The sequence below is a fragment of the Scyliorhinus torazame genome, chromosome 13 (assembly GCF_047496885.1).
Source record: "Scyliorhinus torazame isolate Kashiwa2021f chromosome 13, sScyTor2.1, whole genome shotgun sequence".
Classification (NCBI taxonomy): Eukaryota; Metazoa; Chordata; class Chondrichthyes; order Carcharhiniformes; family Scyliorhinidae; genus Scyliorhinus; species Scyliorhinus torazame.
Genome location: NC_092719.1, coordinates 56,970,973 through 56,986,693, shown reverse-complemented (window position 1 = coordinate 56,986,693; position 15,721 = coordinate 56,970,973). Strand labels below are relative to the sequence as shown.

At 49.6% G+C, this 15,721-nt stretch overlaps 1 protein-coding gene across 1 annotated transcript in view; it reads left to right on the top strand.

Moving 5' to 3' along the window:
* Positions 1-15,721, top strand: part of LOC140388039 (coiled-coil domain-containing protein 87-like) — a 47,811-nt gene that overhangs the window by 28,537 nt on the left and 3,553 nt on the right. Inside the window, exon 3 of the mRNA XM_072471567.1 lies at positions 7,933-8,075. Within this exon, the coding sequence (XP_072327668.1) occupies positions 7,933-8,075 (143 nt within the window). The remainder of the gene's footprint in view (positions 1-7,932; positions 8,076-15,721) is intronic.

Here is a 15,721-nt window from a genome sequence, read left to right as displayed (position 1 = left end):
TACACTCGGGCAGTGTAACGCCAGATTTACACTCGGGCAGTGTAACACCAGATTTACACTCGGGCAGTGTAACAGCAAATTTACACTCGGGCAGTGTAACAGCAGATTTACACTCGGGCAGTGTAACACCAGATTTACACTCGGGCAATGTAACACCAGATTTACGCTCGGGCAGTGTAACAGCAAATTTACACTTGGGCAGTGTAACACCAGATTTACACTCGGGCAGTGTAACAGCAAATTTACACTCGGGCAGTATAACAGCAGATTTACACTCGGGCAGTGTAACAGCAAATTTACATTTGGGCAGTGTAACACCAGATTTACACTCGGGCAGTGTAACACCAGTTTACACTGGGGCAGTGTAACACCCTAATTTACACTGGGGCAGTGTAACACCAGATTTACACTCTGGCAGTGTAACATCAGATTTACACTCGGTCAGTGTAACAGCAGACTTACACTCGGGCAGTGTAACACCAGATTTACATTAGGACAGTGTAACACCAGATTTACACTAGGACAGTGTAACACCAGATTTACACTAGGACAGTGTACACCAGATTTACACTGGGACAGTGTAACACCAGATTTACACTCGGGCAGTGTAACACCAGATTTACACTCGGGCAGTGTAACACCAGATTTACACTCGGGCAATGTAACAGCAGCTTTACACTCGGGCAATGTAACAGCAAATTTACACTCGGGCAGTGTAACGCCAGATTTACACCCGGGCAGTGGAACACCAGATTTACACTGGGGCAGTGTAACACCAGATTTACACTCGGGCAGTGTAACAGCAGCTTTACACTCGGGCAGTGTAACACCAGATTTACACTAGGACAGTGTAACACCAGATTTACACTAGGACAGTGTACACCAGATTTACACTGGGACAGTGTAACACCAGATTTACACTCGGGCAGTGTAACACCAGATTTACACTCGGGCAGTGTAACACCAGATTTACACTCGGGCAGTGTAACACCAGATTTACACTCGGGCAGTGTAACAGCAGCTTTACACTCGGGCAGTGTAACAGCAAATTTACACTCGGGCAGTGTAACACCAGATTTACACCCGGGCAGTGTAACACCAGATTTACACTCGGGCAGTGTAACACCAGATTTACACTCAGGCAGTGTGACAGCAGTTTTTTAGCCGGAGCAAGTTTAAAATCTAGCCATATATATTTAACAAAAATTCTAGTATTTCCATAACCTCACTAATTAACTCAATTGTTCTTAACTATACTTTCAGAAATTCATGCAATCATATCATCCATTGCTCAACAAAGTATCTTACAGCCAAAATATTTTGGTATTTTGCCACACATTCCTGTGTGTATAGGGCTAAGTATGCATGGCCCGGTATTGAGAACTATCGTGGAGGCGTGTTATTTATTCTTATTTATTGTGGTCTGGGTCAGGAAGTCGAGGATTCAGTTGCAGAGGGAGGAGCCAAGTCCTAGGTTTCGGAGTTTTGATATGAGCTCAGCTGGGATTATGGTGTTGACGGTGGAACTGTAGTCAATGAATAGGAGTCTGATGTAGGAGTCCTTGTTGTCAAGATGCTCCAGGGGTGAGTGTAGGCCACGGAGATCACGTCTGCTGTGGACCGGTTCCACGCCAAGCGAATTGCAGTGGATCAAGGCATTCTGGGACAATCAAGGAGTTGATGGACAGGATTCTCCATTTCTGAGACGCCATCGCAGAATTCGTGGAGTTGCACGACCGCAAAACTGGCACCACACCTGGACTGATTCAGCTACTGATGAAGGGCTAGCACCAGCAACACGTGAAACACAATCGATTCCAATGAGAAACAGTGCGGGATTCGCCAGTTTCGTGATTGACACTCAGGAGGCTGACAAACTGCAGCCGCATATACACACTTCACTTCCCCCACATACCATTCCAGCCAACAAGATGGCAGCAAGACACAACCCCATGCTTACGGATGCAGAGCTGGAAACCCTCCTGGACGTGGTGGACGAGAGGTGGATGACCCTGTAACCTGGCCCGGGAAAGAGGCTGCCAGCCACTGCCATTCGCTGTGCCTGGGTGCAGATGGCAGAGGCGGTCAGCGCCATGGGTAACACCGTCCGGGCCGGACAGCAGTGCCGGAACAAACTGCATAACCTCCTCAGTGGCCAGGGAGGGCTCCTGGCAGTAACCCCCGTCCCACACACACGTGATCCTATCCCCCCACAACCCGGAGGGCAGCAGAACCCCCACCCTGCACCACATGCCGGCTCCCATACCGGCCGCCATGGCCAGGTGCCCCGCCCGCCAGCTACCTACCCCCTGGGCTGCATGCGTTAGACTGTCTAACACGGTCACTTTCTGTTTGCCCTCTGCACCCAGGAGATGGCTGCCCATAACCGCCATGAGCGGGAGAAGACTGGAGGGGCATTCCATCACCATGGCAGAGCAGAGGGCCCTGAACATGGTCAGCGGCCCAGAGGAAAGGGAGGTCGTCGGGGTGAATTTCAGGCGAGGAATGAGACCCTGCTGAGTTGTGGTTCCCCGTGACCCATGTGCCAACCCCTCCCGCCCCCCCCCCCCCCCCCCAACACCACCCACATACCACCCTCACTCCCACATCACCCTCACCCCCCCCCCCCCCCCCCAGGGGGTCTAATCATATGTTTTGCAGAACCTGGTGGAGATGGGTGGGTCCATTTGGCGTCCCCCACCCCCCAGCCAGTGCCACAGCCGGAGACCCCCCAACCCGTGAGCTGAGCACCGATGCGGAGAGCTGCTCGGACGCCAGCCCTCAACCCAAGGCGGAGAGCACCCGGGAGCTCGAGTCTGAGGACGACACTAATGTCCCGTCACAGCTGTCTCCAACACCCTCCACCATCCCAGAGACACTCACCTCGGTTGGGCACTTTAGTGAAGAGGCTCCAGGGACACTATCTGGTGCGCACCACTCAGCAGATCTTACAGCAGGTGGAGCAGGAACACCTGCGGGGATGGAAGGTTGGAGGGCAGGCCAGCCCAGGAACTTGCTGCCGTCCAGACGGGTTTCGGGCTTCAGGATGGACAGTCCCATCAATTGTGGAGAGGCAGTCACAGAGCCAGGGACTACATGAGATGTTGTCGGCGACTATACAGCATCTGCAGATGCAGGTGGAGGAGTCCAACCACGTGCAGCAACAGGAGATGATGACTACCATGTGTGTCACCCAAGCCAACACCGCACAGGTGGCGTCCGCGGTGGAGGCATTGGGGCCGACGGTTTGGGCTATGGATCAGCATGTCCAAGGTCTGGGGCACTCTGTGCAGGCAGTGGGCGAGGCCCAGGATAGGGTTGCCGCCTCACAGGCAACCATGTGCCAGAGCCACCTGGAAATCATGTGACACTCCTGAGCGTGGCCCGTTCACAGTAGGCCATGACTGGGAATGTCAGCGACCTTGCCCAGGCGCTGGACGACGTGATGCTGGAACACCGCAGCACCTCGGACTCTTTCGCCCACCCCCCCTTGTCCCTGATGCATCTGTTGGGCAGCAGGCAGAACAGGGTGGCACCACATCACCTGGGACACCCAAGAAGCAGCTAGGCCCATCCTGGCCCGGGCACCTCAGAGACAGCCGGCAACGGGGACCCAGGACGCAGGGCGGGAATCACAGCAGGCTGCCTCCACTCCTGCTGTACCATCTAGGGAACCACCAAGACGTAGCGTTAGGGACCGTAAGGCCAGAAAGCTAGACACTAGTTAAGTTGGCATAAGAGCAGGGCACAATTTAGTTATAGTGGCTAGGGCCCAAATCTGTATAAATGTTGTCACATTAAACACCTGTTCACACTGTTACATCCTGCCTCGGTGCTTGTGTCAGATAGGTGTGAGGGGTGGGCTGGTCTGGGTTGGTCAAAGAGGGGATTGCAGGGGGGAATGGGTGGATGTTGTGGGTGGCCTGGGCTCTTCCCCCCCCCCCCCCACTGTCTCCACCACTGTCACCCCAGGGATCCGATGGAATGGCCAGCTCGCTTGCAGGGATCACCCAGGTGAATGATGGAAAGTGCTACTGTGGGCAGGAGTCAGATGCTGTCGAGCGATGCAGAGCACCAGTGCTCATCGCAGAGCAGTTGTCATCATCCTCCATCCCATTGACCAGATCTGGTTACTGCCAAGTCAGTAGTTACTGCCGCTGTAGTGCGACAGGTATGTATCACAGACGGGGTTGCAGGAAGGGGGTGGGGTTGCTGTGGGGGTGGGATGCAGTGTCTGTGCCCCTGGCCAGTTTCTCCTCCCAGTTGGTGAACCTGGAGGCGATCGGAGCATCCCGTGTGTACAGTAATGTATATAGTTATATATTAATATATATAGTTATCTACATGACCACCAACCAGTAGGTGGCGCTAGAGATCCACCAAGTGATTCCAGAGATCCAGCTGTTGGTAGTAAGTCGTACTAGAGGTCAGTCACATTAGAAGTAGCTCCTGGCTCTTCTTTGGCACCGGTATAATGGTGTTCTTCTTGAAGCAGGTAAGAACTTCAGAGTGGAGTAGGGAGAGATTGAAGACATCTGCAAACAAACGCCACTTGGTCTGCGCAGGATCTGAGTGCATGACTAGGGACTCCGTCAGGCCCCTAGTTTTCCGAGTGTTCACTTTCAAGAAGGCCGATCTGACTTCGGAAGCTGTGACGGTGGGTATGGGTGTGTCCGAGGTTGCTGGGGCAGTTGACAATGGTTTGCTGGTTTCCTGCTCGAAATGAACATAGAATGCATTGACTTCATCGGGGAAGGGTGCGCTGCTGCCAGAGATTCTACTCGGCTTTCCTTTGTTGCTCGTTATGTTTTTAAAGCCTTGCCACACCCGATGAGAGCCTGTGACGTTAGTCTGTGACTCTAGCTTTGTCTGATATTGTCTCTTGGCATTCCTGATGGATTTGCGAAGGTTGTACCTGGATTTCCTGTATAGGTCAGGAATGCCTGTCTTGAACGCCTCAGACCTGGCCTTCAGTAGGGAGTGAATCTCCCGATTAAACCAGGGTTTCCGGTTGGCGAATGTATGTACTACCTTCTTTGGTACGTAATCTTCTACACACTTGCTGATGAAGTCTGTGATGGTAGTGACATACTCGTCTAGGTTAGCCACTGAGTTCTTGAATATGGACCAGCCCATTGACTCCAAGCAGTCGGGTAGAAGCTCTTCTGTTGCCTCGGACCAGCATTGCACGACTTTATTAAGTTTCTGCTTGTATGCCGTGAGAAGGAGCACAGTCTTTTGGTCTGATTTTCTGAACTGCGGTCGGGGGATTGATCGGTAAGCACCCTTGATGTTTCTGTAGCAGTGTTCAGGGATGTTGGCGCCCCTGCTGGGACAAGAGATTTGTTGGTGGAATTTTGGCAGTACACTCTTGAGGTTTGCCTGGTTGAAGTCCCCGGCCATGGTGAACAAGGCCTCCAGCTATTCTGTTTCATTCTTATTTATAGCGGTGTACAATTCATCAAGCGCCTTCTTAACTTCCATCTGAGATGGGATGTGCTGTTTTGATGGCAGAAGTGCATTCCCATGGACGGCACTTCACAGTCAGGTATTCCAAGTCCGGGGAGCAATTGTTCGCCAGGGTTGCCATGTCCGAGCACCAGGAGGAGTTGATGAGGAGGCAAACCCCTCCACCTTTCGCTTTGCCTGATGATGCTGTGCGGTCCATCCGGTGTATGGAGAAGCTGTCCGGTTGTATGACACAGTCCGGTGAGGCAGGGGTAAGCCATGTCTCTGTGGGACGGAACACACAGCAGTCTCTTACTTCCCTCTAAGAGGTAAGTCTAGTGTTAAGCTTGTCCAGCTTGATTTCGTCGCTTGGACGTTTGCCAGGAGTATGCTGGGGAGAGGAGACTTGAATTGGCGTTGTTTCAAACTCACCTGCAGACCCGCCACATTTCCCTTGCTTCCTCAGTCGGCGGCTGCTTCTGGATGGTACCGGGATCCGACGGGAGAAATCTGACCTTTGTGGAAGGTACAGGCATCCAGCAGCAGGGATGTCAGAAAGCAGGGTGAGGGACCAGTTGAAGTATTTTCACAAATATAAAACCAGGAAGCTCACAACTCTGATAATCTTAAGATTGGATGTAAGTTTTCAGATAGCAAACTATATGATAACAATTAGATTAAGATAGAAATTAAACATCATAAAAAAAGTTCTCAAATTTATGTTTTAAAAATATGTAAAATGTATTTTATCGCCATCAAGAAATTTGACATTGCAGAAATATGGGGTGAGATTCTCTGGCCACCCGGACATGATTCTTGGCGGCGTTGGTGGCCCACCAGTGGCTGCCGGCGGATCTTTCTGGTCCCGCTGCTGTCCATGGGATTCCCATTGAATCTGCCCCAGGAAATGTGTGGCGAGGGATTGTCAGAGGATACATCAGGATTTAGATTGTTTGGAGACTTTGGCGGCGAGATAGCAGATGGTGTTTAATCCGGACAAATGTGAGGTAATGCATTTTGGAAGGTCTAATGCAGGTAGGGAATACACAGTGAATGGTAGAACCCTCAAGAATATTGACAGTCAGAGAGATCTAGGTGTACAGGTCCACAGGTCACTGAAAGGGGCAAGACAGGTGGAGAAGGTAGTCAAGAAGGCGTACTTGCTTCATTGCCTTCATTGGCTGGGGCATTGAGTATAAAAATTGGCAAGTCATGTTGCAGCTGTATAGAACCTTAGTTAGGCCACACTTGGAGTTTAGTGTTCAATTCTGGTCGCCATCCTATCAGAATGATGTGGAGGCTTTAGAGAGTGCAGAAGAGATTTACCGGGATGTTGCCTGGTATGGAGGGCATTAGCTATGAGGAGAAGTTGAATAAACGTGGTTTGTTCTCACTGGAACGAAGGAGGTTGAGGGGCGACCTGATAGAGGTCTACAAAATTATGAGGTGCATAGACAGAGTGGATAGTCAGAGACTTTCTCCCAGGGTAGTGGGGTCAATTACTAGGGGGCATAGGTTTAAGGTGCGAGGGGCAAGGTTTAGAGGAGATGTACGAGGCAAGTTTTTTACACAGAGAGTAGTATGTGCCTGGAACTCGCTGCTGGAGGAGGTAGTGGAAGCAGGGACGATAGTGACGTTTAAGGGGCATCTTGACAAATACATGAATAGGATGGGAATAGAGGGATACGGACCCCGGAAGTGTAGATTTTAGTTTAAACGGGCAACATGGTCGGCGCAGGCTTGGCGGGCTGAAGGGCCTGTCCCTGTGCTGTACTTTTCTTTGTTCTTTGATGGTATGCTGTTGGCGAGACTGGAAGCTCTCACCAGCATGAACATGTTAGTTAGTTTTTCAAGGCTACTTAGATTGTTCAGCAGTAAACTTGGCATGCTGTTAAAAATCCACTTACACTGTGTTCAGCAAGGTGTAACTTTTCAAGTTTTTTATAGTGAGACTAATAGCATAGAAATGGAAGTTTGCATCAAATCAGTGTTTTCTTAGTGATTGCGCCTTCAGATGATGTAATAATTCCAGGAGGAACAGGGTAAAAGACAAAGCAAATTTATTGTCCAACACAAATAAGGCCGCAGCTGCAGCGTACAAAACAAATGTCCTAGCCTGGGACTATCGGGAACTGCCGGGCCGGGTCTGGGGATTAACATCTGCCTGCTCAACACAGGAACTCATATTCTACGAATCTCACAGAGAGAACAATCAACGAACACCTGTGGTCTTCGTGAGGGTTATAACAGGTAATCTCAACATTGTACCCTGTGGAGGGGCTTAGAAACACTGACAGAATTTCTGGGTTTCCACATCACTCTGCACATGTGCAGACCCAGAATTTGCTCTGTTTCAGTGGAGTAATCAATGCAAAAACTCATTATGCAATATTGAATCGCACCAGTCTTGGAAAAAGCTGATTGAATTCTACTCTTCTCGAGATTAGTGATAACATTGAACTATTTGTGTTTTGTGTGTTACAGGTTACTGGGGTACTTCAATTGCAAGATTAAAGGAGTCCACAGAGAGGGATAAGTTTTATTCTGATATGTCACAAATTGAAAGTCAATTGGCACCAATTTTAAAGAAAATCAAAAGCGTTTATGAGGATGTGGTTACCTTCAAGGTAGAAATGCGAGTTTGTGATTGAAATAACATCTTTGCTTTCTGTGTAAGAATAGATGTGTTTTTGTGCTAGGGGGCGGGATTCTCTGAGCCCGCGCCGGGTCGGAGGATCGCCGGGGGCGCCTGCCACTCTGCTCCGACGCCGGGATGCGATTCTCAATCGACCGGAGAATTGGCTCCAATCATGCACGCGCGGTCGCCGTGGCGTCGGTCGGGCATGATTGTAAATAAGAAATTCAGTCAGTATTATTTGGCATCTTTACATCTTTATTTCAATTAATATATTGTTTAAGCTGTAAATAAGCTTTTGCGTAGTAATTCTGTTTGTTCGAGAACTTGGGACTTCAATTCAAGAACCTTTTACTTCAGGCTTGTTCTGATTAACAGATTTTTTTTTTTTAATTTCTTTTAATTTATAACAGATTTGTAACGTTTACAGAGAAAAAAGGCCGTAACATATTGAAAATGAACAGTGGGAAATAATAAACATATTAGTAAGGCACTTCCCCTATCAGCTCTGTTTGCCCATGCCCCACACGTTCAACTAAACTAGACTAATGCGGCTCTACCCCCCCCCCCCGGTGCTGCAGCTGTCGGTTTCCTACGCTGTTCCCTGCAAGCGACTTTCTCCCCCGGGGGATCTCTGATCATCCCCCCCCCCGCCCTCAAGTCTCCTCTGCTCTCCTTCCCGGCTGCCTCCCCCCTCAGCGGCGCCCCCCCCCCCCCCCCCCCCCCCCCCCCTCAGCGGCCCCCCCCCCCCTCCGCCCCCCGAGGCTTGACCTGCCAGGTCCGCCCTGTGCTTGGCCCTAGCCCGCCCCTTCTCCTACTCTCCCTGGTGCCCCCTGACCTATGCTAGCTACGCTGACCCCTGCCCTTGGCGCCCGACTGTCTCCCGCCCAAATGCTCAGGCCCTTCCCCCACACACTAAGGACCCATTAACCTGATTGTATCTCCCCGTGCCCTTTCAAGTCCCTTAACCAGCCCGAGCCCATCCCCCCATCAGAGGCCCCGATCTCCCGCCAAAAGATACCAAGTGCAGGGCCCCCCCTGCAGGCCCCCCCCTCGTTGCAATCTCCCAAAATCACCCTAAGCAGTGCGCCCTCCAGCCCCCGCTCTCTGTCCAGGCTGAAAACAATCTTAGATAAAACATTACAGTACAGGATACTTTAACAGACCGCCGCCACACAAAAGCTCTGTGAGCCCAGAGTCCATTAGTTAAAGTCCAGCTTCTTCTAATAAAAGTCCGTTCCTAGTCAAAGCAAGTTAGAACACTGAAAAAACTAAGTGCCCGTTAGTTCAAGTCCAGTTTCTTCTCTTTAATAAAGGCCCAAACCTGTTCTGGTGTCTCGAAGTAGTGATGGAGTTCCTCAAATGTAACCCAAAGCTTCACAGGATACAGCATTCCAAATCTCACCTGCTTTTTGAAGAGGGTTGCCTTTACCTTGATGAATCCTGCACGCCTCTTGGCCAGCTCGGTTCCCAAGTCCTGGTAGATGCGCCCCTCGCAGTTCTCCCATCTGCTGCTCCTCTCCGCCTTGGCCCATCGCAGCACACGATCCCTGTCAGCAAGCCAGTGAAAGCGAACCACCAAGGCCCTCGGTCGGTCGCCCGTCCTGGGCTTCCTTGCGGAGGCTCTATGCGCCCCATCCAGCACCAGGGGTCGAGGGAAGGCCTCCGGTCCCATCAGCGCCCCGAGCATACCCATCACGTATGCGCCCGCATCCGATCCCTCACAGCCCTCGGAGAGGCCCACGATCCACAGGTTCTGCCTCCTGGCTCTATTCCCCAGCTCTTCAAGCTGCTCCTGCATCCTCTTCTGGCGAGAGTTCAGCTCCTCCACCTCGTGCTCCAGCTCCGTTACCGTGTCTGCCTGGGTGGAGAGCTTCACTTCGACCTCCCTTAGCGCCTTCTCTTGGACCGCCTGTGCCTCGACCATTCGATCCATCACCGCCCTCATCGGGTCCAACGTGTTCCTCCTCAGTTCGGTGAAGCAGCTCCTAAAAAACTCCATCTGCTGCTCTCCTGGCCAGTGAGCCTCCGCTCCCTGGTCCCTGCCGTCCGCCATGCTTCGCCGCCCGGTCTGGGGTCCCCGCTGCTCCTGCTTCGAACTTCGCCGCTCCACTCGACCTCTTCTGGTCCAACTGTCCATACCCCGGGGGGGGAAAACCTCTTCCTTTCGTCCCCTCCACTGATTCAGGTTGCCAGGTCCCGAAAAAATCCTGTGCAACAGGTCCGTTTGCCCATCGCGGGCGAGAGCGATCCGACCTGCGACCTGCTTCCTCGAGGGCGCCACCGGAAGTCGTTCTGATTAACAGTTAGATTAAGCTAGTTTATTCTGACTATTTTAAAAAAATAGACGAGCAAATTATTTTCACTTAGTTTTCCATCAATTTTGTAGCTATTTCCCAAACGCAGTGTACCGTGGTGATCTTTGTAGGGGGGTTCCAGGATGGAAAGCGTAGTGATCACAAAGCTATTTTGAAGAACTAAACTAATTTTATTAACACAACTAAATTTGAGTTCAACATAGATTTCATAGAATTTACAGTGCAGAAGGAGGCCATTCGGCCCATCGAGTCTGCACCGGCTCTTGGAAAGAGCGCCCAACCCAAGGTCAACACCTCCACCCTATCCCCATAACCCAGTAAACCCCACCCAACACTAAGGGCAATTTTGGACACTAAGGGCAATTTACCATGGCCAATCCACCTAACATGCACATCTTTGGACTGTGGGAGGAAACCGGAGCACCCGGAGGAAACCCACGCACACACGGGCATAAGCTAGCATAAGAACACTTATTCTGAAGACCAAACATACATGTAAGAATTAAACTACACTCACTAACACTATCTCTATCTACTAACTATAACAATTATATCTTAACTAACTCTGAAATATACTATAATCTGATCATTGTCAGCTCCAGATCTAGTCTTCTCCCCAAGCCCTAGAGCCAATGAAATTTATTGTACTGTCCCTTAGCTCCCTCTAGTAGCTAGGCTTAACATAACATTAATTCTTCACATGCTATACATTTGTATAATCCCCCTTTCTTTGATTAAAAAATGTTCCATTTTTTTTCATACCAGGTTGAATGGCTATACATTTTCATGTTTACAGTATTATACAGCATGTCAACATGATAGAACCAATGTTAGATTTACAGATTTAATCTATTTGGATGTTTCCTATGTCTTGTAGACCTTCTTACTGTTATGACATTGTCATCTGAATTGTCTGGTACATGTCACAATATAGGTTTGGAAAGTCATTTCTCGGAAATATGAGTTGTTGACTCGTTGTGGCTAATTCTGTGAATGTAACAGGTTGTTTAAGTTTCAAGCGATCTCGTTTCTCCGAAAAATCTTTCCAGATTCTGTTCTGATCACGTGATCTTGGTGTGAGTTCATTGAGTACTTTTGCAATGTCCATCCATCCACCTTCAGGATTATGAATGCGTACAACATCAGCTTCACTATCAGAGTGTAGATAGTGGTTTGGAATTTTTGTCATAATACATATTTTGCTTATTCTTCAATTGCTGCATTTTTTCATGCACCACTTGTTCATCTCTGTTTGGAACAATTATAGTAGGTAGCGTCGTACATATTTTTCGTCCGATCGAGAGTTGTGCTGGAGAGAGCCCCGATGACAGTGGGCTGCTAAAACACGGTCCATTGTCTGTGACAACAGTAACTGGGATGCCATATCTGGCAAATATATCTTTTATTGCCCTGACACCTGAAAGCGTTGTTGAGTCGGATAATTTGATAACCTCCGGAAAATTTGAGTAATAGCCAATGACTATCAAATAATCATAGCCTTGAAAGTAAAATATGTCCACTTTTGTCCATGGTTGAGTAACTAGTTTACTTTCCATTGTTATGGGGCAGGGTTTAGAGAACACCAAAGTATATCATGGAGTTCACCTGACCTACAACTGTTTATAAATTTTGGTTATGTGGAGCACAAGGGCCTACAGGTACCAGGGGCGAGATTCTCCGACCGCCCGCCGGGTCGGAGAATCGCCGGGGGCTGGCGTGAATCCCGCCCCCGCCGGTTGCCCGAATTTTCCGGCACCGGAGATTCGGCGGGGGCGGGAATCGCGCCGCGCTGGTTGGCGGGCCCCCCCCCGCGATTCTCCGGCCCGGATGGGCCAAAGTCCCGCTGCTAGGATGCCTGTCCCGCCGGCGTGGATTAAACCACCTCTCTTACCGGTGGGACAAGGCGGCGCGGGCGGGCTCCGGGGTCCTGGGGGGGGGGCGCGCGGGGCGATCTGGCCCCGGGGGGTGCCCCCACGGTGGCCTGGCCCGTGATTGGGGCCCACCGATCCGCGGGCGGGCCTGTGCCGTGGGGGCACTCTTTTCCTTCCGCCTTCGCCACGGTCTCCACCATGGCGGAGGCGGAAGAGACTCCCTCCACTGTGCATGCGCGGGGATGCCGTGAGTGGCCGCTAACCCTCCCGCGCATGCGCTGCCCGGCAATGTTATTTCCGCGCCAGCTGGCGGGGCACCAAAGGCCTTTTCCGCCAGCTGGCGGGGCGGAAATCAGTCCGGCGCGGGCCTAGCCCCTCAAGGTTAGGGCTGGGCCCCCCAAGATGCGGAGGATTCCGCACCTTTGGGGCGGCGCGATGTCCGACTGATTTGCGCCGTTTGTGGCGCCGGTCGGCGGACAACGCGCCGATACCGGAGAATTTCGGCCCAGATGTTGTGCAATAGAGGCCTTAAGCACTTTAAATCAAAAACAAAGTTTAATCTACAATTTAAGTTAACATTTTATAAACACCCACAATAAGCATTTTTATCAACTACAAACATCCCCCCCCCCCCCCCCCCACACACACACAGCTACAGTTCTCTAGAAGAATATACCCTTCAATGACTTCCTTTTACTGTTTTTACTCACGTAACAACATCCATAAACACAAACACCCTTTTCCCACAAAACAGTAGGTTTGAATTCTTTACCGAAAACAGGTATCACTTTTAAATTATCAAGTTATCTGGACAACTTTTAACATATAGAGAGAGAAAGACCAAAATAAACCTTCTTTGTCTGAATGCATCTCTCAACTGTCTAAAACGAAAGTAAAACACAGAGTCACAAACAGCTCCCACCTCAAAACGAAAGTAAAAGCCACAACCTCAGCCCACAATGACATCACTGAAGCTATTTGATAAACACATATTTCTTAAAGGGACATTCCCATGAGACCACCAAGGTTTGCTTGCATTGTGCCGGTTGGTCCATTTGGCATATCCAACACTGTTGAATGTAGTTGTCTATATCCTTGTTGATTCCTGGCCAATACACCGATTGCCGTGCTCTTCTTCAACATTTCTCAATGGCTTGATGTCCTTCGTGGATTTGTGCGAGAATGTCTTGTCTAAGACATGATGGAATTACAATGCGGTCCCCTTTCAATAGAAAGTTGGCGATAATTGTCAGGTCTTCTCTGATGTTGCGAAGATTTGCACATTTCCCTTTAGGCCAGTCAGTACGAAGATATTGTATCACTTGCGGAAGTCACACAGGATCAGACGTGAGCTGGCAAGATGGATACAGAACTGGCTAGGTCATAGAAGGCAGAGAGTAGCAATGGAAGGGCGCTTTTCTGATTGGAGGGCTGTGACTAGTGGCGTTCCGCAGGGTTCAGTGCTGGGACCTTTGCTGTTCGTATTACATATAAATGATTTGGAGGAAAATGTAACTGGTCTGATTAATAAGTTTGCGGACGACACAAGGTTGGTGGAATTGCGGATAGCGATGAGGACTGTCAGAGGATACAGCACAATTTAGATCGTTTGAAGACTTGGGCGGAGAGATGGCAGATGGAGTTTAATCCGGCCAAATGTGAAGTAATGCATTTTGGAAGGTCTAATGCAGGTAGGGAATATACAGTGAATGATAGAACCCTCAAGAGAATTGACAGTCAGAGAGATCTAGGTGTACAGGTCCACAGGTCACTGAAAGGGGCAAGACAGGTGGAGAAGGTAGTCAAGAAGGCATACGGCATGCTTGTCTTCATTGGCTGGGGCATTGAGTATAAAAATTGTCAAGTCATGTTGCAGCTGTATCGAACCTTAGTTAGGCCACACTTGGAGTATGGTGTTCAATTCTGGTCGCCACACTACCAGAAGGATGTGGAGGCTTTAGAAGAGATTTATCAGGATGTTGTCTGGTATGGAGGGCAGTAGCTATGATGAGAGGTTGAATAAACTTGGTTTGTTCTCACTGGAACGAAGGAGATTGAGGAGCGACCTGATAGAGGTCTACAAAATTATGGGGGGCATAGACAGAGTCGATAGTCAGAGACTTTTTCCCAGGGTAGAGGGGTCAATTACTAAGGGGCATAGGTTTAAGGTGCGAGGGGCAAGGTTTAGAGATGTACGAGGCAAGTCTTTTTACACAGAGGGTGTGGGTGCCTGGAACTCGCTGCTGGAGGAGGTGGTGGAAGCAGGGACGATAGTGACGTTTAAGGGGCATCTTGACAAATACATGAATAGGATGGGAATAGATTACATAGATTACATAGATTACATAGAACATACAGTGCAGAAGGAGGCCATTCGGCCCATCGAGTCTGCACCGACCCACATTAATCCCTCACTTCCACCTTATCCCCGCAACCCAATAACCCCTCCCAACCCTTATGGACACTACGGGTAATTTAGCATGGCCAATCCACCTAACCTGCACGTCTTTGGACTGTGGGAGGAAACCGGAGCACCCGGAGGAAACCCACTAATAGAGGGATACGGACTCCAGAAGTGTAGAAGATTTTAGTTTAGACAGGCGGCATAGTCGGCGTAGGCTTGGAGGGCCGAAGGGCCTGTTCCTGTGCTGTACCTTTTTGTTCTTTGTTTGTTTGTGTTGTATCTCATAGAGCTTCTGCCTTGAATATTTGTAGTTTAGCATCTGTGACAGGGACCATTGCTGCGATGAAGTTGGCTTGTACTTCAATACTGAGTACTACGTCAACAACTTTGTTATCCTCGTGCATTGTGGTTTTGGATAACGTATCTGCAAGTACTAAATCTTTTCCTGGTGTATAAGTTAATTCAAAGTTATATCAACGCAGCTTCAGCATCATGTGTTGAAGTCTCGGCGACGTGTCATTTAAGTCTTTCTTGATTATATTTACTAGCGGATGGTGATCTGTCTCAACGAAGACGTGTGGCAGTCCGTAGACATAGTTTGCATTTGTTCAACAGCTTCGACTTTTGATTGGTCAGGTTGCACTCCATCTTTTGAGATGCCATCTTCCCAAAATTTTAGTTCTGAATGGCAAATTGGCATTTTTCTTTGTTTAGTTTGAGTCCTTAGGAGTCAATTCTGTTGAGAACTTTAAGTAGTCTGTCACAGTATTCTTCCTGTGTATTGGACTATATGATGACATCGTCCACATACACACGTACACCTGGAATGCCTTCGATGATTGTTTTCAGGGCACGGGTGAAATATTTCAGAAGCTGAAATGATGCTAAAGGGCAGTCTATTAAAACAATATCGACCATAAGGAGTGTTGAAAGTGCAGGGTCGTTTACTCTTCTCATTCAGCCATAGTTGCCAAAATCCTTTAGACGTGTCAAGCTTGAAGAACTTGGCATGCGCCATTTCCGTTGTAATTTCTTCACGCTTTGG